The 26,341-nt window shown below is 41.5% G+C and overlaps 1 protein-coding gene and 1 long non-coding RNA gene across 4 annotated transcripts in view; one reads left to right on the plus strand and one right to left on the minus strand.

The window, feature by feature from the left end:
• Positions 1-19,363, plus strand: part of LOC144594211 (uncharacterized) — a 74,743-nt gene extending 55,380 nt beyond the window's left edge. The window contains exons 2-5 of the long non-coding RNA XR_013547370.1: positions 13,104-13,162; positions 17,594-17,642; positions 17,788-17,912; positions 18,661-19,363. This is a non-coding gene — a long non-coding RNA (uncharacterized LOC144594211). The remainder of the gene's footprint in view (positions 1-13,103; positions 13,163-17,593; positions 17,643-17,787; positions 17,913-18,660) is intronic.
• Positions 1-26,341, minus strand: part of tbc1d19 (TBC1 domain family, member 19) — an 85,922-nt gene that overhangs the window by 24,446 nt on the left and 35,135 nt on the right. For all 3 annotated transcript variants that reach the window (XM_078400398.1, XM_078400406.1, XM_078400416.1), the window contains exons 11-12: positions 21,393-21,505; positions 3,827-3,901 (exon numbers count right to left, since the gene is read on the minus strand). In XM_078400398.1, the coding sequence (XP_078256524.1) occupies positions 3,827-3,901; positions 21,393-21,505 (188 nt within the window). The remainder of the gene's footprint in view (positions 1-3,826; positions 3,902-21,392; positions 21,506-26,341) is intronic.

Raw genomic sequence — 26,341 nt, forward strand, 5'->3', positions numbered from 1 at the left:
AATGTACCAGAGATTTATCAGAAGTATCAGTTCATTATCATAAGCTCAATAAGGATCAAAATAGTACAGGAACTGTGAATGTTTAAGGATTTTATTTTATTTAAAAAAAACATTAGCCAAACTTGTAAAAAGTTATATATGATCAAAAATCAAATAGCTACAAGCTTTGAAAATAATAATGTTAATCACTTTAATCAATCAGGGTCAGCACCATAGATATTTGATGAACATAATGATGAAATGAATTCCATTGCTACAATCCTCAGTGTCACTATGAACATTTTAGAGGGATCCTTGGTGATCTATATTGCAGAAAATATTCATCATCTAATACCCATCACCAAAGAAAAATACAGTACCCAGTCTGTACAGAAATATGATAAAAATTAGGGAAATGTTTGATAACTTCTTCAATGGCAAATAAGTAAATAGGAAAATACATTTCCATTTACTACTTTGCACCTAGGAAATTCCACCAATTTTCAGAATTTCCAATTTGATTTTTTTTAAATTAGTCCGTATTTTGCAAATATACTGACTGCATGGCTCGTTAAACAAAATAGATTGAAACTATAAAAAATGGTTCTCAGCACCCCTTGATAATTTGCTAAATACTTTTGTTTTAGAAAAATATTGGAGATACAATTGATGTGGTTTACTTTTATAATTGATGATCAATGCGTTTCTTTGTTAAATCTACACTAATATTCAAGCAGGAGATATTCAATAATGTGGCAAAACAGATACATTGACAATTAAGGGTTCAGGCATATCACAACAGGTCCACTAATGGACTGTCTTTCCTGCAGAAATATTAATTATAATAATGAGGGGCTGCCTCGGGAGTTTACTGTGGTTATCATCATGGCCGCATACATTCCTCCACAGGCTAATGCTAATCTAGCGCTCGCACAGCTGCACTCGGCCATCAGCAAGCAGCAGGATGCTCACCCCGACGGTGCCTTCATTGTTGCAGGGGACTTTAATCAGGTCGACCTACGAGCTGCGCTCCACAAATTCCACCAGCATGTGCAGCGCCCTACCAGGGGCTCAAACACGCTGGATAAAGTGTACACCAACGTAAAGGACGCATACAGAGCTCTCCCCTGCCCACCCCTGGGACAATTCGATCACCTATCACTGTTTCTACTGCCCGCATACAAACCCCTCATCCGCAAGACCAAACCTGCAATAAAGACGGTCAAAATATGGCCCGAGGATGCCACCCTACAACTCCAGGACTGCTTTGATCGCACCGACTGGGACCTGTTTGCACAACAGGCAACCTGTGGTTCAGAGGTAGATTTGGAGGAGTACACATCCACTGTGCTCTCCTACATCAACTGCTGTGTGGGGAATGTCACAGTGGACAAGGAAATAAAGATGTTCCCAAACCGGAAACCGTGGATGAACAAGGAGATACAGAATCTGTTAAGGGCACTCAACAATGCCTTTAAATCCGGTGACACTTCAGCATACAGTGTTGCCAGGTCAAACCTGAACAAAGGTATAAAAAGGGCCAAAGACATTCACAGGCAACGGGTGGAAGACCACCTCAATACCACGGACACCAGAAGCATGTGGCAGGGTGTCAGGGACATCACTGACTACAAGAGCAGCCCTGCCTGCCCACACGGTGATGTCACACTGGCCAACGAGCTTAACACCTTCTTTGCCCGCTTCAAAACTGGCAACACCACCATGAGTGGAAGAACCCCAGCTGAGGCGGAGGGACAGGTCTTAACATTGAGCACACAGGATGTACAGCGCGCTCTGCGAAGGGTCAATCCACGCAAGGCTGCAGGCCCAGATGGAGTTCAAAGAAGGATATTTAGGGACTGTGCTGAACAGCTGGCTGAGGTATTCACCAGGATCTTTAACCTGTCTTTATCTCTACCAGCGGTCCCCAATTGCCTGAAGTCAGCTACCATAGTGCCGGTGCCGAAATAAACAAAAATCACCAACCTGAACGACTACCGTCCGGTTGCCCTAACACCAATAATCATGAAGTGCTTTAATAGGCTGGTCTTCTCACACATCAAATCCAGCATCCTGCCTCACTGGACTCGCATCAATTTGCATACAGGGCAAACAGATCCACAGAGGACGCCATCTCTCTGGCTCTTCACACTGTCCTGACTCAGCTGGAGCTAGGGCACGTACGTGAGGATGCTATTCATAGACTATAGCTCTGCCTTCAACACAGTCATCCCCACCAAGATCATCACCAAACTCCACCAGCTAGGCCTCAGCTCGTCATTATGCCACCGGATCCTGAATTTCCTGACGGAGCGACCGCAGGCAGTGAGAATGGGCCCGCACCTGTCCTCCACTATCACCCTGGGTACCGGCACACCACAGGGCTGTGTATTGAGCCCCATGTTCTACTCCCTCTTCACACATGACTGTGTTCCTGCATTTGCCACCAACACCATTGTTAAGTTTGCAGATGACACAACGGTGATCGGGCTGATCACCAACGGTGATGAAACACACTACAGAGCGGAGGTGCAGAACCTGGTGGACTGGTGCTCAGATAGCAACCTGTCCCTAAACACCTCTAAGACCAAGGAGCTGATCATCAACTTCAGGAGGTCACATAATGGGGAATACTCCCCGATCTTTATCAACGGGGACAGTGTGGAGAGTGTCCAACTTCAAGTTTCTGGGCATACACATTTCGGAGGACCTCACATGGTCCACTAACACCGCTGCGCTGGTCAAGAAGGCACAGCAACGATTGTTTTTCCTAACAACACTGAAAAAGACTGGGCTGCTCCAACAGCTGCTGACGACCGTCTACCGCTGCACCACAGAGAGCATCCGAACGCATGGCATCCCTGTGTGGTATCTCAGCTGCACGGAGGCAGAGAGGAGAGCTCTTCAGCGGGTAGTCTAGAGAGCTCAGAAGATTATCGGGACGCAGGTTCCAGCCTTGGAGGGCATCTACAATACACGATGCCTCAGGAAAGCCACCAGCATTCATAAAGACTCGTCACATCCTTACAATAGTCTGTTCAAACTTCTACCATCCAGCAGACATTACAAGGCCTTCTACGCCCGCACCTCCAGACTTAGGAACAGCTTCATCCCCAGGGCCATAGCTGCTCTGAACCGGTCCTGCTGAGTGCCCCCCCCCCCCACCCATGAACTGTCTCCTTCGGATGGTCACGTCGCACATCGACCCGGCACAGACCTATTTGCACTTTATACTGTTTTAACTGTTTCTAATTTTGTTTCTCTGGGTTGCCTAAATTTCTGTTGATTAGCTAATTAATTTATTGCATCGAATGGAAGTCGCATTTCCAATCTCGTTGTACCTCTGTACAATGACAATAGAGATATATTGTATTGTACAAGTGCAACGGCATACACTTTGCCCCAACGTGATTGTAATGTCCATAAAGACAAAGATCGAGCTGAGAAATTGGTCACTTTTGATAATAACTGATGAAATTGTGTAACAAGCTATGTGCATGTGAAATCTCCTTCTGTCTTATGTCTTCCGCATCCCATAATTTGAAGGATAAACTGCAGATTTTGTAAGCACAGATTTCTCTGCTCTCCCCATGCCATAACCAGACTCGTGTTCCGGTTTCATTTCAGTCATCAAAGTGTTAATGGTCTTCAGCTAGCCGAGGAGGGAAAAAAACAAGGAAGGAGCACTATTGCACAAATTTACACACAGGCACCTACTCAGACACTGGCACTATATGGATGTTTGTGGCTATGTTAGAGTTAGTCCGAATGAGTAGGCTTTCCACTGTCTCACTGTCATCCAGCTGAGGTCACTGATAAAAAAGAACAAAAGAAAGGTGTTTCATACCTTGTAGATGAGGTTGTCAACTAAAAGATCATGTTGAATTACATTCGATTTCAGTTGTTCATAATATAAAGAATCCTGAGAAAACAAGAAAGGTTAGAGTTAACTTTTTAACCAATAACTGTAACGCACTTAAGGTTTTACTGCTGTGAGGCTCAGAGCATATCATCTATACACTAAAATTCTCGTTTGTTTGTTTGTTTGTTCCTGAACTACAGCCAAAAGGGTATACAATAGCACGACAATTTTAGGCCCACCTTACTCACTGTCGTCCCTTTGGTGCACATGGAAGATGTTTCATTGAAATTATTCTATTTTTAAAGTTATTCACATTTTAACTTTAAATCTATCTCCTAGGGAGGGAGTGAGGAAGGGGGAGGGAGGAAGGGAAAGGGGAGGAGGGGTAGGAGGGGGGTTGAAGTGGGCAGGGGGGGGGAGGGAGGGAGGGAGGGAGGGAGGGAGGGAGGGAGGGAGGGAGGGAGGGAGGGAGGGAGGGAGGGAGGGAGGGAGTGAGGGAGGGAGGGAGGGGGTGAGGGAGGAAGGGGAATGGGGGAGGACAATAGACAATAGGTGCAGGAGTAGGCCATTCAGCCCTTCGAGCCAGCACCGCCATTCAATGCGATCATGGCTGATCACTCTCAATCAGTACCCCGTTCCTGCCATCTCCCCATACCCCCTCACTCCGCTATCCTTAAGAGCTCTATCCAGCTCTCTCTTGAAAGCATCCAACGAACTGGCCTCCACTGCCTTCTGAGGCAGAGAATTCCACACCTTCACCACTCTCTGACTGAAAAAGTTCTTCCTCATCTCCGTTCTAAATGGCCTACCCCTTATTCTTAAACTGTGGCCCCTTGTTCTGGACTCCCCCAACATTGGGAACATGTTTCCTGCCTCTAATGTGCCCAATCCCCTAATTATCTTATACGTTTCAATAAGGGTGCTGCACCAGATATGCAGGAGAGGTTTGGGCCTAACAGGTCCACTTGGTCTTGTATGCTATAAAAACTAGACAGACAATGACCTAAAAATCCTATACAGGTCCCCACAAAATGTCGTGCCACACTGACTGAGGCTGAAAACACCAATTTTGCACATCTGTGTAAATTGTAAATTCAACTCATAATGCACTGGTAAAATTTTTGTTTGCCTTTGAATCATTGTTCCACCGTACAATTAAACCAGGATGGCAACATAAAAAATTCACCGAGAATGAAATGTTTACCCTCATTGGTCTGCAAAATGTGTTCCTATTTACAGAAATATAACAACATAGTTTTACTAAACCCCCTCCCACCTTCACAACCCTGTTTATCCTGAAACCATGCTAGTTAAATAGACAATAGACAATAGGTGCAGGAGTAGGCCATTCGGCCCTTCGAGCCAGCACCGCCATTCAATGTGATCATGGCTGATCATTCACAATCAGTACCCCGTTCCTGCCCTCTCCCATACGCCCTGACTCCGCTATCATTAAGAGCTCTATCTAACTCTCTTGAAAGCATCCAGAGAATTGGCCTCCACTGCCTTCTGAGGCAGAGAATTCCACAGATTTACAACTCTCTGAGTGAAGTTTTTCCTCGTCTCCGTTCTAAATGGCCTACCCCTTATTCTTAAACTGTGGTCCCTGGTTCTGGACTCCCCCAACATTGGGAACATGGTTTCTGCCTCTCGCCTGTCCAATCCCTTAATAATCTATATGTTTCAATAAGATCCCCTCTCATACTTCTAAATTCCAGTGTATACAAGCCCAGTCGCTCCAATCTTTCAATACACAACAGTCCCGCCATTCCGGGAATTAACCTAGTGCACCTACGCTGCACTCCCTCAAATAGCAAGAATGTCCTTCCTCAAATTTGGAGACCAAAACTGCGCACAGTACTCCAGGTGTGGTCTCACTGGGGCCCTGTACAACTGCAGAAGGACCTCTTTGCTTCTATACTCAACTCCTCTTGAGCAAAGGAACAGCACACAAAAGGTGCTGTGATACGTGATCTCTAGCTCCCGGATTTATGACAATTATGAGCAAAGTATTTTGTTTTATACAACCAGCCAAAGCATCGAACCCAAAAACTAATAGATCAATACAATCACTGTAATTAACAATTTTCACTGTTATCTTCCATTATTCCATTGAGTGGTCACGGTGACGCAGCGGTAGAGTTGCTGCTTTACAGCAAATGTAGCGCCGGAAACCCGGGTTCGATCCCAACTACGGGCACTGTCTGTACGGAATTTGTACTTTCTCCCCGAGATCTTCGGTTTCTTCCCACATCCCACGTATAGGTTTGCAGGTTAATTGACTTGGTAAATGAAAAAATTGTCCCGAGTGGGTGAAGGATAGTGTGGAGATCGGGGATCGCTGGTCAGCCCCGACCCGGTGGGCCAAAGGGCCTGTTTCCGCACTGTATCTGAACACTCTGAACACTCTATTCATGGATTTTTAATGTCAAATTCCTACCATTATATACAGTTACATTGCATGGTAATACTTTAAAAGGGTATTTTACAGATTCAATCTCATTACATTTTAGGGAAACAGTAAATCACAATCGCAGAAATTCTTGTGTCCTAAAAGAAACAGAAGCCAATGATATGATGGTATAGTCCAGATTGAAATCAAATTTAATTTGCTTCCATGGTTCTCAATAAAACAAAATGGATTAAAGTACAAAATCATTAAATATTTGGAAGATATGATTATTTGTAAATAGGACGCATATACCTTTCCTTTGGTATAACATTAGAGATTTTAATATACAGAAATTTGTTCCTGTTTTTCATAGTTGTTTTACTCATTGATATGTGTCTAAACAGTTATTTTTTGTGTTTGTGCTTGTCTTTCTATCGATTGCAGGATGTGGGAAATACTGGGAATTCCAAATTTTCTTTCTCATCCTTGATAGTCCTTGAAATAAGCAGTTTGCTTGGCTATTTGAGGAGACAATTACAAGAGTCAACCACATTCCTGTAGGTCAGGAATCACAATGCCTTTTCATTTAATTAAAGCTGAATTAAGTGGTTGCTGTGGGATTTTAACTCACATCTGTGAATCATTAGGACAAGCTTCTGGGATATTTATCCAGGAAGCTAACCATTAAACTATAAATATATCTTACACATCCCCAGGACTATTGTTTCATTGGCAATTGCCAACCATATCTGGGAATAACTGTGCATTGTTCCCTGAAGGTGGAATCTCATGTGGATAGGGTGGTGAAGAAGGCGTTTGGTATGCTTGCCTTTATAAATCAGAGCATCGAGTATAGAAGTTGGGATGTAATGTTGAAATTGTACAGGGCATTGGTGAGGCCGAATCTGGAGTATGGTGTGCAGTTCTGGTCGCCAAATTATAGGAAGGATGTCGACAAAATGGAGAGGGTACAGAGGAGATTTACTAGAATGTTGCCTGGGTTTCAGCACTTAGGCTACAGAGAGAGGTTGAACAGGTTGGGTCTTTATTCTTTGGAGCGTAGAAGGTTGAGGGGGGACTTGATAGAGGTTTTTAAAATTTTGAGAGGGACGGACAGAGTTGACGTGGGTAGGCTTTTCCCTTTGAGAGTGGGGAAGATTCCAACAAGGGGACATAGCTTCAGAATTGAGGGACAAAGGTTTAGGGGTAACATGAGGGGGAACTTCTTTACTCAGAGGGTTGTGGCTGTGTGGAATGGGCTTCCGGTGGAAGTGGTGGAGGCTGGCTCGATTTTATTATTTAAGAGTAAATTGGATAGGTATATGGATAAGAGGGGATTAGAGGGTTATGGTCTGAGTGCAGGTAGATGAGACTAGGTCAGGGAGAATGGTCGGCGTGGACTGGTAGGGCCGGACAGGCCTGTTTCCATGCTGTAGTTGTTATATGTTATATGTTATATTTTCTCATAGATTTGTTATAACAAAAACAATGTTTTATTAACAGTTAGAACAATCAATTATTAATCCCTATAACTGCACAGGGTCCTTTCTGTTTCTTAACATACAAGAAGTGAAAGAAATAATTTTAGGCAAAAAACATTTTTGTGCTTTTGCAATTCCAGGTTTAAGAACTAAGACAATATATACGAGCCAGTGGCGCAGCGGTAGAGTTGCTGCCTCATTGCGCCAGAGACCTGGGGTCAATCATAACTATGGATGCTGTCTGGACAGAGTTTGTACGTTCTCCAAGTGACAGCATGGGATTTCTCTAGGTGTGTCGGTTTACTCCCACATTCCAAAGATGTGCAGGTTTGTAGATTAATTGGCTTCTGTAAAATTGCCCCTAGTGTACAGGATGCAAAAGTGGGACAACATAGAACTAGTGTCCAGGTGATCAGTGGGCCAAAGGGCTAGTTTTCGCACTGTACTTAATTACTTACTGCCCATTATGCCTCCTGGCATGTAGGGCAACAACAAAGGTTCTTCCACACTGTATCTCTCTCTAAATTCTATACCTTACTAAAACAATAGCCAGACTTGAAAATAAATGAGGATGAAAAAGATGCTGCTCAGATATTTTAACTGACATAAGAACAGAGTTGGAATTGATAATTGTACTAATAATCTTTTCAGTGATATAACAGACCTCCCCTCTTTGAAGGAAGCCCACAGGAAACATTGCCTCAAAGAAGACAGTTAATATCAAAGACCCACACTCTTACCTCACTGCTTTAGTTGGCTAGATAATTAGAGGCCTGATAACTACTACTTTTAGGTTCAAGAACAGCTTTTACCCTGTCATCAGGTTATTGAACCACCCTGCACAACTCTGTATTGCGCTGTTATAGACTGGTTTATCTAGATATAACTGATAAATTATTGGGGTTTTTTGTTCTGTTGTTAAATTAATATTCCTGTAAAGCTGCATCAAAAAAAATGTCATTGTTCTGGTCCCAGTGCATGTGACAAACACTCTTGACTCTTGAATTTATTCAATTATATGAAGAATATTTGATTGCACATGTTCAGCTTTCCAATTGAAATCTTTTGACACACAACAGTATGCAAGAAATCCGAGCTAAAAAAATTAAAAATATACAGAGACAAATTTACCATCATATTTGACCTAAATATATCATTTTATTATCTTGATATCGAAACAATGTGCATTTTTGCTGACTTTCAAAAAGCTGTCTGCTAATATAACCTTTTTGTTTGTCCAATTCATGCTCTGTACACAATATATTCTCAAACATTGATTCTGTCTTCATCCAGTGTTTTGCTTAAACATCAATTCAGGTGAAAATAATAAATCTCTCAGCAACTGAAATGGTTTTCTAGTTGCTTGTCGTGTGACATCCCATGAGGCATTCAGAGAGAAGTTAACGCTCTAAAAAGAAAAGTGCCCACTAAATTAGAACAAAGCTCTTTTCAAGTTAACAATGTTACTGCCAAACAGAAAATTACATCTTATCTCATCCACAGTGAGAGAGTGGGTGTAGCACAGAAATATTAGAAATTATGTTCAAAAGCTTGCTGACCTCTCGTCAAATTTAAAACTTTACAAATGTATGACCATACCAGTCAACACCTTCCTGAAAGTGCAACATTTGGTCACTTTCATTCGCAGCAGTTTACTGACACTGGGGAGACACACGACATTGCAGATGCTGGAACCTCGAGCAAAACACAAAGTTCTGGAGGAACTCAGTAAGTCAGACATCATCGAAGAAGACAACATGCACGCAACCCAGTACACTCCCATTTGTCCCACCATCTCCCACCCAAATCTTCCAGTTACCTTGCTCCTGTCCCCACTTTAGCACACTCATCTTGCCTCACTGAGTCCTCTAATTCCCTCCCCCCTTGCCCCTCCTCGTGTCCCATTTTACCACAACCTTCCCTCATGCTTTACCTTTCACTACTTCTCTCCTTATCTGACATCCTTTTGTTTCCATTTCTAAAGAAGGGTCCTGACTCAAAACATCACCTGTCAATTTTCTTCCTACTGCCTATCTGGTGAGTTCCTCTAGCACTTTGTGTTTTGCTTAATTCACTGATAGTTTTACTCAGATCACTTTCCCCATCAAAATTAAATTTTAATTCCTGAGAAGCTTAATTTACTAGCTCATGAAAAGTAAGCAAGTTTTATTGAATCATCTCTGATTTACATGCATTATTGTCAATTAAAAAAACCCATTTCATCTTCTTTTATTTTTGGATATAAAACCATGAAAATTAAATAGAAGGATACAAACAGTTAATGAATTTCTAGCAATGTTCTAGCATGTTTTAATTATTGGCCTAAGGTATCTTATATTGCAAAGAATATTGCAAAATTCACGTTTAAAATAAGTTACTGGAAGTGCTTGTATTGTGGCATCCTTTGCAAGTTTGCTTCTTGATGTATTTGGAGAAGAATGCAACTTCCTTATAACCATACAGACTGGTGAAGAACAAAGCTGACTGCAAAGCATCTAATTTTGAAGATAAAGATAGATTTGTTTACAGTTGATTTATGATTGATTTTCTTTAAAAGATGACAAATAATATTCCAAAATATTACAACTATGAATAAATTAAAAGTTATTTATATTTAGGGAATAGTGCTGTTGATTGTGATATCTATATTAACTTAGATGTGAATGTAGGAGGTGTGATTAATAAGTTAACAGACGACATGGAAGTTGGTGATGTGGATAGCGTGGAAAATTGCCTAAAATTACAGCAGGATGCAGATCAGATGTAATGTTGGACAGAACTATACTCACAGATGGAATTTAATCCTGACAACTGAGAGGTGATGCATTTTGGGAAGCCATGGGACATAGATGTTACATGGTGAAATGTCAAGGAAATCGTTTTGAACAGAGACCTTGGGTTCAAGTCCATAATTCCCTGTAACACTGGTAGACCTGGTAGTGAAGGCAATATAGGGCTCTAGGAAAAAGAAACCCAGCCTATCCTCGTCATGGAATCCCCGTCAACATCAAGCACCCATTTACATGAATCCCATTTTGTCCTTCCCATATTCCCCTTTGCTCCTCTCACATTCTACCATTTGCCTACATATTAGAGGCAAGTTACAGTGGCCAATTAACCTGTCATCTGCACATCTTGCAAGGAGTGGGGAATCAAAACACCTGGAGAAAACCCACAGAGTACAAATAGAGAACACTGGAGGTCAACATTGAACCTGGTTCTCAGGCACTGTAAGGCTGTGGCTCTAGTAGCTGCACCACTGTGCCACCTCATCTCATTTATTAACAGATTAATATTAAAGAAATCAGTATGCTATAAAAGGAATACGAGGTTGAGCTTTATCTAAATATTGTTGTTGTTCCATTCTTTGAATCATATCCAGAATGAAATTGAACTCATGCCAATGAAACCATATTAAAAAATGTGAAGCGAAATGTGAACACCCTTCACAGATTCCCTTTTGATCTCTATTTTTCTTACAATTTGATCCATTTTCCCCTTACTATTTCACCTTTAGCAACTTTTAGATATGACATTGGCTAAGTTACATTTTTCCCTGTTCCAAATTCTTTGAATAGATTGATACCATTGCTTACCAATTCTCAGACATCCTGAAGAGGGCACTCTCGTTATGTTTATTGACAAAGGCAAGTTCAACTAAGTGTTCTCACAGTAGATTCTGGCCCAATGTAATAGTAAAAAACAAATCGGTGGAGGAACTCTGATTCAGACAGCTTCTATGGAGAGAATGGACATCTCCGGTCAGGATCTTCTTCAGATTGATGAAGTAGAGGGAAGATAGTTGGTAGAAAGAGAGGAGGGGAAGAGGCGAGACAAGAGCTAGCAAGTGACAGATGGATCCAGGTAAGAAGAAGCTGATTGGTGGATGAGAGGTGTGAAGAAAGAAGGGTGGAGATGGTAACTATGGCTGGAAGTGATTAGTGGAGAAAACAAAAGAGATGCGAATGGCGGAATCTAATAAGAAAGAGGGAATGAAATGTAGAGTCAGAGGGAAGGATGGTGTGAAGATGGAACGAGGGGGATGAGGGGTGGAAGAAAATTAGGGACCCCGGAGGTGTGCGGGGGGGTCGACAGTGGAGAGAGCTGGATAGGTAAAGGAACGATGGCGGGGGGGGGGTTACTTAATATTGGAGAATTCAAATGTTCATATTGTGTTATAGGCTACCGGTTTAGAGGAGGCCACACTGAGAGCACTAAATGTATTAGACAAAGTTGGAGAGGGTTCTATCTCACTTGTTTGAGTCCCTAAACAAAGGTGACGGAGGTACGAACATTGATGGCTTGATTTTCATGAACCCGGCCTTCTTATGAACCCAGCTTCCTCCCACACACACACCCCTTTCCACTCCCTTTCTACCCACATCACCCAGTTCCTTTGCAATCCTCCACACATTCATGAGCCACACCCCTCCCTATTCAATTCTTATTCCTCCCCCCCCCCCCCCCCCCCCCCCCATCCTCTTCTTCCCGCCATCTCTTCCTCTGGTTTTACATTTCACTCCCAACCTTCCTTTCTTATCATATTCTACCAATGCATCATTTTACTCTCCCCACTTAGCACCTCCAGCCTTGGTTATTACCTCCACCCCTATGACCCTCACCTAACAAATTTATCCGTCAACCTAATCCATCTATCACATGACAGTTTTTGTCCCACACCTTTATCCCAGAGCAGCTATCTCCCCAGTATGAAGAAGGGTTCAGACCTAAAGCTGTGTCTGTCCATCTCCCTCCACAGATGCTGCCTGACCCACTGAGTTTGTCCAGCAGGTTGCTTTTACTCTCAAGATCCCAGCATCTGCTGTCTCTTTTATTTCCAGTGTAATAGTATCATCATGCAAGATTTTTGTTATCTCAAATTTGTTTTGTACTTTGCAATTTAATAACTCAACTTTTTTATCCAAGCCAACCAAAAATCAGCATTGAATTGTGTCTTGCATACAAAATATTTACAATGGTGTAGTCATTTTCTAATGTGCATAATCAGATTAATACAAACCTTAAAACGTACTTGAATGTACAGCAACAATTATTCCTGATATGGAGACATCTCTCAATAGGTAAAATGTAATTTTAAATGCATTTAGTTTTTACTTCTTGTATGTTCTATATTCATGAACTTCTATGTTCTCTTTATTCCTGAATATTTAGCATTATTTAATAGAACATTTGATATTCCTGTCATTTTGTGTTACTAAGAGCAGCTGCAGTTACTCTGAAAATTCAAAGATAAGCGCCACAGTCATTTGAAACATCTGCCTGATTTCTCGTCAACTTTGTTGAAATACCGACAAATAATTAATGTAACCTTGAATTTGTTTAAACTACTTTTATTTTTCCACTGTTAAGCCAATTATTTATTTTTCAGATGATCAAAGGCACCTCCTGGGAACATGACCAGATGAATCATACTCTTTGATAAGACAGGTCTCTCCCTTTAACAAAATTATAGCAAAATATTCAATGTGAGAAACTGATGCATTACATTGATGTTTGCCAAGGTATCTAAAAATATTGGTGACCTCAGATAGGGGTTTGCAGTTATTTTAAATATTAAATATAGTACATTTCTGCTTATAAATTTATCAAGTTTTGGCTCTGCCCTACACCCTTGCGGTCTCATTGATGCCAAACCCGAAAAAAAGGCCAGAAATTCCTCCCCCCCCCCCCCCCCCCCCCGAGAATCTTAACTGACAATAATTATGTCTTTACACTATTATAAATTTATTTGCACTGGAATAGAAAAGATTTAACTTCTGGAAACTTTTGTTGGTAATTTATCAAACAGGTACTGTAACCGTAAAACCTTACTCTTCAGCATGACACCATTACAGCAAAGATTCTGAAAGGTGGCGGACAAAGCTTTATCATCCAGGTTTAGGGACTAGTTTAGGGATTACTGCAGTCCAATTTACTTATTGATAATGCATGATAACCAAACTGATACAGCGTCTATGTTTCTTAATCTGCATACTTAACCTAATTAATACATTGCAATACTATTAAGGAAGATACCAAATCTTTGCTCTACACTCCACAGTAAATTACATATGAGTAATTAATTATTATTAGCCTTTGTGTACATATTTAAAAGTCAAGATATTATGCATGTTTAAAAAATATATATCTTTTACAATAGCCAAGAAGCAGTAAAACCTCAAATGATAGACCTATAATAGCATTATCTGGGCTACTTTGTTTATGACATACACCTTTATTAAGGACTGCATAAGTCGGCAAGTTCACCGATGGTGCAATAAAGGTTAGATGTTCGACATTATGGATCTTGGTACACTCTTTCCCCTCACACATACAATACAGGCAAGGCTTGATTCAAAACAACAATTGTTTACTTTCAACACTCTTGACAAGGTAATAGTAAGGTTACTATTATTCCTTCAATTGGACTCGTCCTACTTTGTTCTTGGAGTAACCATTCCCTGTCACAAACATTATTATTATACTTCCATTCCAGAAGTAGGCACGGTCAAATCACCTTTGCAAATAGTACAAGATCCTCTGTCCATGTTTTACTAAATCCGAAGCCATCCAGTAACCTACCTGTACACCGTGGGGGGGGGGGGGGGGGGGGGACAATAAAAAGCTTTACGCACAATACAACATGTGATTAGAATCATAGAAAATAGGTGCAGGAGTAGTCCATTCGGCCCTTCGAATCAGTACCCTGTTCTGGCTTTTTCTCCATTTCCCTTGATTCCCTTAGCCCCAAGAGCTAAATCTAACTCTCTCTTCAAAGGGAAGAGGAAAAATGGCAATTTTGTCAGATAGTCTTTGTCATTTGGACAGGAAAATGACAAACACAATGTAGGTGTAATGAGGCAAACATTAATCAAATGGACAAACATTAAGAAGTGTAGAAGTACAGAGTGATCTTTTGGTGTTGTCCACAGATCTAGACGGCTAGCAGGACAGATAGATGTTTTGAAAAGGCAGATAGCATGCTTGTTTTTATTTATACACCAAAGTGTGCGTATCCTTGATTCCATTAAATATCCAATACTTCCTGTCTAAAATTTATCCAGCCACTGAGCCTACCCAATCCATGTGGGTAGCGAATCAACCTATTGCCCTGCAGTCTTAGCTTTTCAAAAGCATGTCCATGCACGTTTTAAATGTGCCTGGGGCTTCAGCCTCCACTACTTTCCCAGGCAGTGAGTTCCAGATACCTTCCACCCTCTAGATGGGAAAACATGTTACACTCATCTTCACTCTGATTTTTGACCCTTAAGAAAAAGGTCTTTCTCATTTGCTTTAGCAGGGCCCTTCATAATTTCCCACACTTCAGTTAAGACTTCCCTCACTTTCTTCAACAGAAAACAATCTGGTCCCCACAATCCCCATTTTGCACAAAGCGAACAAATTTAATTCCTGCCTGACTACTGGTAAATCTCATCTTCATGCTGTTTAGTGCAATAACTTACTCCCTTTAATGTGATGACCGGATTGTACACAATTCTTAAGCAAAGTCCTAATAAGTGCTATATGCAATTCCAGCCTGATCCCAGCTTTTGCCTTTTAAAATTATTTTCTTGACCTGTTCACAACACTTGAATCATCCATGCACAGGGATCCACAAGATGTAGTGAAGAAAAAGGGGGGGGGGGGGGGGGGGCGAATGCAAGAAAAAAAACAAGAAAAATCAGGACCTGTGACAGATAACCTCAGGCAAAGAGGTTCCCTGACAGGCCAATTGTTGGCTAGAGACAGGTGTGAGCCCAAAAGGGATACATAGTAGCAATCTGTGGAACTGATTAATGGACCTTGAGTGGAGGGGGAAGGGGGGGGGGAGAGAGGGAAGGGGGTAGGAAGATGATTGTAGAACTTACTTAAAACTGAAGAATTCAACGATCATGCTACGGGGTTGTAATCTACTCAAGGAAAATATGCATTCCTCCAATTTGTGTGTGGACTCAGTCTGACAATGGAGGAGGCCCAGGACGGAAAGGTCAGTATGGGAGTGGGAAGGGGAATTAAAGTGGTTAGCAACTGGGAGATCCAGGAGGCCTTTGCAAACTGAGCATAAGTGTTCAGTGAAACGGTCGTAGAGTCTACATTTGGTCTCGCTGATGTACAAGAGCCCACATCGGGAACACCGGATACAGTAGATGAGGTTAGAGAAGGTGCTTGTGAACCTCTGTCTCATCTGGAAGGACTGCTGGGGTCCCTGGATGGAGTCAAAGGAGGAGGTATCAGGACAGGTATTACATCTCCTGTGGTTGCAGGGAAAAGTACCTGAGGAGTTGTTTGGATTGGAAAAGATGAGTGAACCAGAGTTGCAGAGAGTGTGTTACATTTTAAACTTCTGTTCTCTCTAGCTTTTCACCATTTCAAACATACTCTGTTTATACCTTTGTGTTGTCAGTAACCATTGGTTTCTATCCCACATTTATGTTATTTATAAATATGTTGAAAAATTTGAGACTCAACAAGGACCATTACTCACATCTAATATATTTGACAACCTACAATTTTTCCTCCAATTTCATTTCCTGATCAGTCAACAATTTGCATTTAATTCCATAAGAGACCATCATCTAAAATTAAAGCGTATGAGAATCATTTGCTTTCTGGCAAGCACATAAATAACATGCATTAACAATTGGGTTTCGTAGGCATGACTTATCCTTTACAAATTATCCTGGCTCTCTGTGAGCCACTGAAAATTTTACATAATATTAAGAATATGTGGAAGACAAATGGCCCCAGTTGTTTGTGTTTTACACAGAAAATGAACGATATCAGAGATCGTGGTAAAATCTGATATAATCACTATATTTAAGAGGTATTGAGACAGACACTTAAATAGGCATGGCATTGAAGGGTATAGTCATAATGTGAGATTCTCAGCAGTGAGTGAGCAACTGAGAGGAGAGAGCGCAGGAGATTTTAAAAAAACAGCTGCTGGTGTCCAGGAGTGACTGCTCCGAGTGGAGGGTTACAGGAAGGCATGCGCTAGCGTAGTAGCACTATTGGGAGAGGCTGTGTGTGGAGGTGAAGTGCTGTGTTTAAGGGCAAGTGTTGAGGCTTCGGTGACTACAAGATAAGGTAAGGAATGTTTTTCTTTTGTGACTCTTCCTTGGTCTTAGTACAGTAGGGGCAGCAATTAAGACACTGGATCCTCCTCAAAAAAGGATGTGGGAAGTCAGTGAAACCTCCAGTGTCCTTGAGGCTGGGCGGCACGGTAGCGCAGCGGTAGAGTTTCTGCTTTACAGCGAATGCAGCGCCGGAGACTCAGGTTCGATCCTGACTACGGGTGCTGCACTGTAAGGAGTTTGTACGTTCTCCCCGTGACCTGCGTGGGTTTTCTCCGAGATCTTCGGTTTCCTCCCACACTCCAAAGACGTACAGGTATGTAGGTTAATTGGCTGGGTAAATGTAAAAATTGTCCCTAGTGGGTATAGGATAGTGTTAATGTGCGGGGATCACTGGGCGGCACGGACTTGGAGGGCCGAAAAGGCCTGTTTCCGGCTGTATATATATGATATGATATGATATGACTGCATCTGTGGGAAGTGCCTCCAGCTACAGCTCCTGGCTGATCTAGTGAGGGAATTGGAGGGCGGCTGGATCAACATCAGGATTATCCTGGAGAATGAGAGCGTCATAGAGGGAAACTAGTCCCTTTGAAAACCATAATTAAATGCCATACTTTTGGGAAGCAAATTCTAGAATCTAGAAAAGATTTCCCCACGCCTTCCTTTGAATCTTCTGGCAATAAATCTACGTTCTCTGGTTCGTAATTGTTTCATCAATGAGTTTCTCATTATTTACTCTGCATTCGACTCTTCAAATGCATTTCTTTATTTTAATTTAAAATGTCACTGTTATCTGTTTTAGGGGTTCATAAGATAGACTCAAGATATGTTCGCAAGCTTTCTACCAGAGAGTAAGTTTAAACCAACTTTTCAAGTTAAATTCTGACAACCATGTTTAAACAATGAACCAGCATTGTAAATCTGATTCAACATATTTTATTTTCATGCAAGTTTCTTGTCATATTCCCATTTTTCATACTCTTACTTTCTGTCCAGTATTCAGATTACGACAACCCATACGTACAATCAATAGTCTGGGAGACTGACAGAGCTGCAGGCATCATCTGGCAAGTGAGAACTCTGTGGCAATATCTGAAGGGTTTAACTACACCTTGCCCTAGGTGAGCCCATGTTTTTATTGAAGTATATTGCAGGACAGCTGCATTTCCAACTTGTGAACAGTTCAGGGTACAAACTGCTCTCAGGATGGAACACTATCGAAACCTTGGGGCGATCTGAACATTCCTCCCATTTGTGCTTGGTCTCGCCAATATACAGTGCATCGTTTTGCTGAACGCCTCCGCTCAGCCTGCCTTAACCTACCTGATCTCCAGGTTGCTCAGGACTTTAGTTCCCCCTCCCATTCCCAATCTGACATTTCTGTCCTGGGCCTCCCCCATTGTCAGAGTGAGGCCCAGCGCAAATTGGAGGAACAGCACCTCATAATTTGCTTGGGTAGCTTACACCCTAGTGGTCTGAACATTGACTTATCTAACTTCAAATAGCCCTTACTTTCCCTCTCTTTCCATTCCCTGCCCCATCCCAGTTCTCCCACCAGTCTTACTGTCTCCAACTACATTCTATCTCTGTCCTACTCACTCCCCTGACATCAGTCTGAAGAAGGGTCTCGACCCAAAACGTCACCCATTCCTTCTGTCCAGAGATGCTGCCTGTCCCACTGAGTTACTCCAGCATTTTGTGTCTACTTTCGATTTAAACCAGCATCTGCAGTTCTTTCCTACAAATAAAGATAAATTGTTATTTATCTTAGAGCCCAAAGTATAAGAATCTGAGAGGACTCTTAGTGCAATACTAAACTAATACTGCACAGAGGTGCCATATTCTTAACGAGATCCCATGTTTTAACAGAGACATATGCTTCAAGATGGCAGCAGCAGCAGACGGAGGAAAAGAACAATGCCAATGAGAGGGCTGGGAGCATACCTGACCGCATGGCTTGGATGTGGCCTACAGCAGCATGCAGTGGCAGAGAAGATCAACACCATCGCCAGGCCGACCCCTGCAGCTCCAACAGAATGCTGCTGCCAGATCAACGGGGCTTTATGGCCAAGTTAATAGACAATAGACAATAGGTGCAGGAGTAGGCCATTCGGCCCTTCGAGCCAGCACCGCCATTCAATGTGATCATGGCTGATCATTCTCAATCAGTACCCCGTTCCTGCCTTCTCCCCATACCCCCTGACTCCACTATTTGTGGAATTCTTTGCCGCAGAAGGCATAGGAGGTCAATTCACCGGAGTAATTTAAAAGAGTGTTATGGGGAGAGGCAGAGAAGAGAGGTAGATCACATGGACCAAGGCAAACATTCAGTGTCTCTGTAGGAAAATAAACTGCAGGTGCTGGTTAAAATGGAAGGTAGACACAAAATTAGGACGCTACATTTTTAACAACTTTGAACTTGAAGGATTCAAGCAGCACCAGAATAATGCCTCAATGTGATCTACTGTTCTTCCACTCTTGTATGATTGTTCTCATATGGAGCAAGATTTTTACTAAAATGCACGCAAAAATGAATTTCATTGTACCGAGGTACAAGTGACAATAAAGTATCATTGAACATAAATGGACGTGAGAGATCCATTTGCATTGTTTAGAAAAATGTGCCAAAGAGTTCATAGCAATTTGCTAGCCAAAATGTATCCATCCATTCATATTTTTAAAACAAATCACCTGCCCTTTATCACATTACTATTTGTGAGAGTTTGCTGTGGATAATTTAACTGCTGTGCTCCTACTTAATACAAACTATTAAAAATACTTCCTTGATTGTAAAATAGTCAGGATCTCCAAAAGGAGCACAAAAAGATGATACATAAATGCAACATGTTAGGCCACAACTTTTTATTTCCCTTTACTTTCAGGGCCTAAAGAACCATTTCTGACTATTAGTCAACGTACTTCCCTTTTATTTGTTTTAGAATGATTAATATTGGTTTCTCCACCGTTAATGCAACACCCCATACCTACCTTCAACACCACCATCCAACCTGACTGGATCCTCCATCTATCTCGACAAAATCCCTCAATCTAATATTACCCCACACCAATTGACAAAACACTAAATGGGATTTCTAAGGTGATTAACAAAGAATTCCATTCCCCAAAATATGAAATCTCACAACTATTACATTACCATTCCCCTACTCTTCTCTTGTCTGTGTACGGCCTCCTGCTTCAAGGTGTCATAATGAGCATTCTTTCTGTGATAATTGCACCCCATCATTATTTTCAGAGAACAGGTACATTACCCTGGCTGAAATAATTCCGTTTCAAAAGTAAAATTCTAGTATTTTCAGCCTATTTGGTCCCCCCATTTCTGTAGGCTATTGAGCACAGTGAGTCATTCAAATCCTGCTTGCCTCTACAAGGAGATAGATGGCTGGAGTAAGTTGTCCAAATACTCTCTGCTTCTTTACATCCCAGAGGGTCTCCCACTCACATTCCAGAATAATGAATATGACCAAAGTTTCAAGAAGATAAAATCCAATTTACATGTGTTTGGTCAGAACAGTCTCACTCTCCACAATCTTCCATGTCTGCTATCTGAATGCCCAACCTGTTCTGCTACAACTAAGTCTAAATTATTTACATAAAATGTTTTAATTATTTATGTATTATATTTTAACTTAAACAGTCTAATGCAGTAAGCAGATGAAATATGGACCAATTTATTTAAATAAATACTCCCTCAAACATACAGTACAAGATTGGAGGAAATCAACAGCACTTTCTTCTCCCTCTGCACTGAATTTCCTTCTGCCAAACTCTCAACGTAATCCTATTTAGGTACTCTATTCATGACCTCTGTGCATTCAGCTGAATATTTACTTTGAAAGTCTTCAGCCAGAAGTGATAGCTCTTCTTTCTGCTCATAATATTTATTTCCGAACCAGACAAACGCCAATAGTTGATTAACTTCCACCAGGCAATTTCTGTTAATATGCCATTTACAATTCCAAGTTAAATATTAAAAACTGAACTAAACTTTTATTCAAGATATACTCGCAAGCTATACTCACAAGCTATCCACCAAAAAGTAAGTTTAGACCAACTTTTCAATTTAAATTCTGACAACCATGTTTGAACAATGACCCAGCATTATTTTTGTTTCTTTCTTGAATTTATTTTGCATATTAATTTTATTTGACCGCAAATCCCTCCAAATCTTGGCTTCATACATTATTTTAAAAGTGAATTATGCTTTGAAAAAAGGTTTAGGAAAGGAAAAGAAGATTGATTGTAGTTGTTCATGTGACAATGAACAGCAGTGCAGATTTGATAGGTTGTTGCCAGCCTTTCTGTTGTAAAAAAACTAAACTGCAATTTTACATGATGTTCATAGCACTGATATTTTCTGGACAGCTTTTCAAAACATATTGGCAGATGATTGATATTTAATCCTTAACTGCCTTACAGTAAAAAGAAGCGCCACCTAGCAATGTCCTAAAAATATCAAAATAGTTTCTGTCCTAAAGGTTTATAATTCATCTATTTGTAGTTAATCATGCTCATTTGTCAGTACAAGTTAGAAATCATTTTAACATCATTTACAAAAGTAAGTGAAATGAAGGGCTCCCTACCGCCAGCTGATTGTTGACATTCAGAATGAGTGCCCACATATCTGCACGTAACGTTGTTGGACATCCCTGTCGAACGTACTGCTGGGCAGCAGCACTGTCCTTCTTAGACAAAACTAAAAGCAAAGAACATGTAAGCTTACATTGACAAACTTCCCCAACTCCAAACTATGTTTTACATTGAAACAGGCAGAATTCTTTTGAAGAACCAGATCAAGGCTAGTTGTTGGCATTTGCTCAAACCAGAAATTCCATGCTCCCATTATAATTAGAATGTCATGCCTACATGTTGTTCTATTACCTTTTGACCATTAAGTTTATTTATGCCTTTAATACATTTGGGAACAGAGTGCAAGAAAAGGAAATGATTTCTGGGTATTAAGCTTTAGATAAATTCAGTGATTCTGGGAGCATGTTAAGTGAAAAAGATTAGTAAAGACAAATGTGGGTCCCTTGAAGGCAAAAACGGGTGAAATTATTATGGGTAACAAGGAAATGACGGAAGAGTTGAACAAGTACTTCAAGTACAATCTCCCATAAGTACTAGAGCACAGAGGATCCAGGGAGACAGAGGAACTGATAGAAATTTGCATTAGGCGAGAAATAGTATTGGGTAGGCTGGTGGGACTGATCGCTGATAAATCGCCAGGACCTGATGGTCTGCATCCCAGGGTACTCTCTAGGAGGTGGCTCACGAAATTGTGGATGCATTGGAATTCAATGTTCAATAGATTCAGGATCAGTTCCTGTGGATTGGAGGGTAGCTAATGTTATCCCACTTTTCAAGAAAGGAGCGAGAGAGAAAATGGGAAATTATAGACCAGTTAGCCTGACATCGGTGGTGGGGAAGATGCTGGAGTCAATTATTAAAGAGGTAATAACGGCGCATTTGGATAGCAGTAAAAGGATTCGTCCAAGTCAGCATGGATTAATGAAGGTGAAATCCTGTTTGACTAATCTTCTGGAATTTTGCGAGGATGTGACAAGTAAAATGGATGAAGGAGAGCCAGTAGACGTGGTGCATCTAGACTTTCAGAAAGCCTTTGATAAGGTTCCACACGGGAGGTTGGTATGCAAAATTAGAGCACATGGTATTGGGGGCAAGGTATTGTATTGACATGGATAGAGAATTGGTTGGCAAACAGGAAGCAAAGGGTAGGAATAAACGGGTCCTTTTCAGAATGGCAGGCAGTGGCGAGTGGAGTGCCGCAAGGCTCGGTGCTGGGGCCGCAACTATTTACAATATATATTAATGATTTGGATGATGGAATTAGAAGTAACACTAGCAGGTTTACAGCTGACACAAAGCTGGGTGGCAGTGTGAACTGCGAAGAGGATGTTAGGAGGTTGCAGGGTGACTTGGACAGGTTGAGTGAGTGGGCAGATGCATAGCAGATACAATATAATGTAGATAAATGTGAGGTTATCCACTTTGGCAGCAAAAACAAAGAAGCAGATTATTATCTCAATGGTGTCAGATTAGGTAAAGGGGAAGTGCAACAAGACCTTGTTGTCCTTGTACACCAGTCACTGAAAGTAAGCGTGCAGGTACAGCAGACAGTGAAGAAAGCCAAGAAGGTTGGCCTTCATAACAAGAGGATTTGAGTATAGGAGCAAGGAGGTCCTTCTGCAGTTGTATACAATAGACAATAGGTGCAGGAGGAGGCCATTCGGCCCTTCGAGCCAGCACCGCCATTCAATGTGATCATGGCTGATCATTCTCAATCAGTACCCCGTTCCTGCCTTCTCCCCATACCCCCTGGTATAGGGCCCTGGTGAGACCACATCTGGAGTATTGTGTGCAGTTTTGGTCTCCTAATTTGAGGAAAGAAGTCCTTGCTATTGAGGCAGTGCAGCATAGGTTCATGAGGTTAATCCCTGGGATGGAGGGACTGTCATAAGAGGAAAGACTGGAAAGACTGGGCTTGTATTCACTGGAGTTTAGAAGAATGAGAGAGGATCTTATAGAGACGTATAAAATTATAAAAGGACTGGACAAGCTAGATGCAGGAAAAATGTTCCCAATGTTGGGGGAGTCCAGAACCAGGGGACACAGTCTAAGAATAAAGGGGAAGCCATTTAAAACTGAGGCGAAAAGAAACTTTTTCACCCAGAGAGTTGTGAATTTGTGGAATTCGCTGCCACAGAAGGCAGTGGAGGCCAATTCACTGGATGAATTTAAAAGAGAGTTTGATAGAGCTCTAAGGGCTAGTGGAATCAAAGGATATGGGGTGAAGGCAGGCACAGATTACTGATTGTGGATGATCAGCCATGATTACAATGAATGTCGGTGCTGGCTCGAAGGGCCAAAATGGCCTCCTCCACCTATTTTCTGTTTCTATGAGCATGACAGTATTTTTCCAATAGGCAAATGCATTCTCCAACCCTGATTCAAATCAAATTTGTTTGAATGCTTATTAAGTTTCCAGAGGTAGCCTTCAGAAAAACATTGTGCATACCTTGATACGAAAAAATAATTTTCAAATTGTAAAATATTCATATTGGGCATAAACATGCCAGAGATCATGGTCCATATTGATACTTATAGCTTGGGCAGGAAAAGAGACAAGGTGCTGCAAAGGGAATCTAGGAAATTGGCGGAAAATTAAAACACAGGAGCTCTACAGTTATAATCTCAGGATTACATACTGTGCCATGTGCTAGCGAGACAAGCAATTGGAAGATAGTGCAGTCAAATTCACGTCTGAGGGGTTGGTGCAGGAGGGAAGGTTTCAGGAATATGGATCATTGGGCTCTCTTCCAGGGCAAATGGCATATACAGGTTGCATTTAAACTGGAAAAGCTTCGATTTATCATAGGGAGGTTTACAGGTGCAATTTGAGAGGATTTACACTAGCATGGCAAGGGTGTGCAAACCAGAGCAGAGATCAGAGAGTGAAGGGATTGAAGGAGAAAGTAGGTCAGGTCAAGTAGTCTGAAAGGAAAAACAGGTGAGGCCATTTTAAGACACAAGCATGGGCAGAAGTGTATTTATTTCATTGCAGAGTATTGAGTGAGGCAGATTAATAGATTAATTTAAAGCATGGATTAGTACATATACCTATGATGTTGAAGCCCTGAGAGACACATGGTTTACAAAAAAAGCAGGACTGGCAGCCTGCAGATAAATAAAAGCAGTGAATCTACATGCACACTAGTATTCAGATGTTTCACAGGCACAAGTGAGGGATGTAAAAGGAGATGGATGATTTGCACAATTGATCAGGGTGATTAGCACAGCGTCACTTAGAGAGGACATCCTGGAGGACTCACCCTGTGAGGCAATGTGGGTAGAACTCAGGAATGAGAATGGTGCAATCACTATGATGGAGTGATACCACAGAACTCCCAATAGATAGTGGGAGATAGAGGAACAGATATGCACGCTAATAGAAAGGTTCAAAAGCAACAGCATACAATACTTGATAACTTCAATTTCCTCAATACTGACTGGGATTCCCTAAGTGCCAGAGATGTAGAAGGGCCAGAGTTTGTTAGGTGTATCTAGAAGATTTCTTGGTACATTATGCAGATAATCCAAAGATAGGCACAAAATGCTGTAGTAACTCAGTGGGTCAGGCAGCATCTCTGGAGATAGGTACAAAGTGCTGGAGTAACTCAACGGGAGAAAAAAGGGCGACTTTTGGGTCGGGACCCTTCTTCAGTCTGACGAACTTCTTTTTTCTCCAGCAATGCTGCCTAACCCGTTGAGTTACTCCAGCACTTTGTATCTATCTTTGGTATAAACCAGCATCTACAGTTATTTGTTTCTACATGTAGATGATCAAACCTGGAAGGTGCCAGACTTGACCTTGCATTGAGAATTGAGGATGGCCAGATTATTGGAGTTTCAGTTGGAAAGCATTTTGGGAACAATGATCATACCTCTCGGTTTTCAAATAGTTTTAAAGATGAAATTGGACCTTGGGAAAAGTGCTAATTAGGGTAAAGCTAATTATAGCAGTATTAGGCAGGAGCTAGGAAGAGTCAATTGTGAGTGGCTATGCAGGCCAAGTCCACATCTCATGTGTGGGACTCTATTAAAAGCCAGCTGAATGCATTTCCTAGCAAACGTGTTCCTGTGAGGAAGAAAGAAAAGGATAGCAAAGTTATAGGAAGTTATAGGAAGGATGTCGACAAAATGGAGAGGGTACAGAGGAGATTTACTAGAATGTTGCCTGGGTTTCAGCACTTAAGCTACAGAGAGAGGTTGAGCAGGTTGGGTCTTTATTCTTTGGAGCGTAGAAGGTTGAGGGGGGACTTGATAGAGATTTTTAAAATTTTGAGAGGGACAGACAGAGTTGACGTGGGTAGGCTTTTCCCTTTGAGAGTGGGGAAGATTCCAACAAGGGGACATAGCTTCAGAATTGAGGGACAAAAGTTTAGGGGTAACATGAGGGGTAACTTCTTTACTCAGAGGGTGGTGGCTGTATGGAATGGGCTTCCGGTGGAAGTGGTGGAGGCAGGCTCGATTTTATTATTTAAGAGTAAATTGGATAGGTATATGGATAAGAGGGGATTAGAGGGTTATGGTCTGAGTGCAGGTAGATGAGACTAGGTCAGGGAGAGTGGTCGGCGTGGACTGGTAGGGCCGAACGGGCCTGTTTCCGTGCTGTAGTTGTTATATGGTTATATGGTTATATGGTTTTTAGGAACCGTAGATAGAGAGATATTCTAAATGTAATCAAAAAGGGAAAGGAAGGTAAAATTATACAGGGAAAATACACAGGAAAAATAAAACAGGTAATCAGGAGGGCTTTAAGGTGCTTTGAAATGTCCTTGGCAAGTAGGATTAAATAGAAACCCATGCCATTTCATACATTCATTAAAAACAAGAGGGTAACTAGGAAGAACGTTGAAACATTCAGGGGCAAAGGAGGAATTTATATCTGAACCAAAGAAAATGAGTGAGATACTAAATGAGTACTTTGCATTTGTATTCACCAAGGATA

Source organism: Rhinoraja longicauda, chromosome 1 (genome assembly GCF_053455715.1).
Source record: "Rhinoraja longicauda isolate Sanriku21f chromosome 1, sRhiLon1.1, whole genome shotgun sequence".
Classification (NCBI taxonomy): Eukaryota; Metazoa; Chordata; class Chondrichthyes; order Rajiformes; family Arhynchobatidae; genus Rhinoraja; species Rhinoraja longicauda.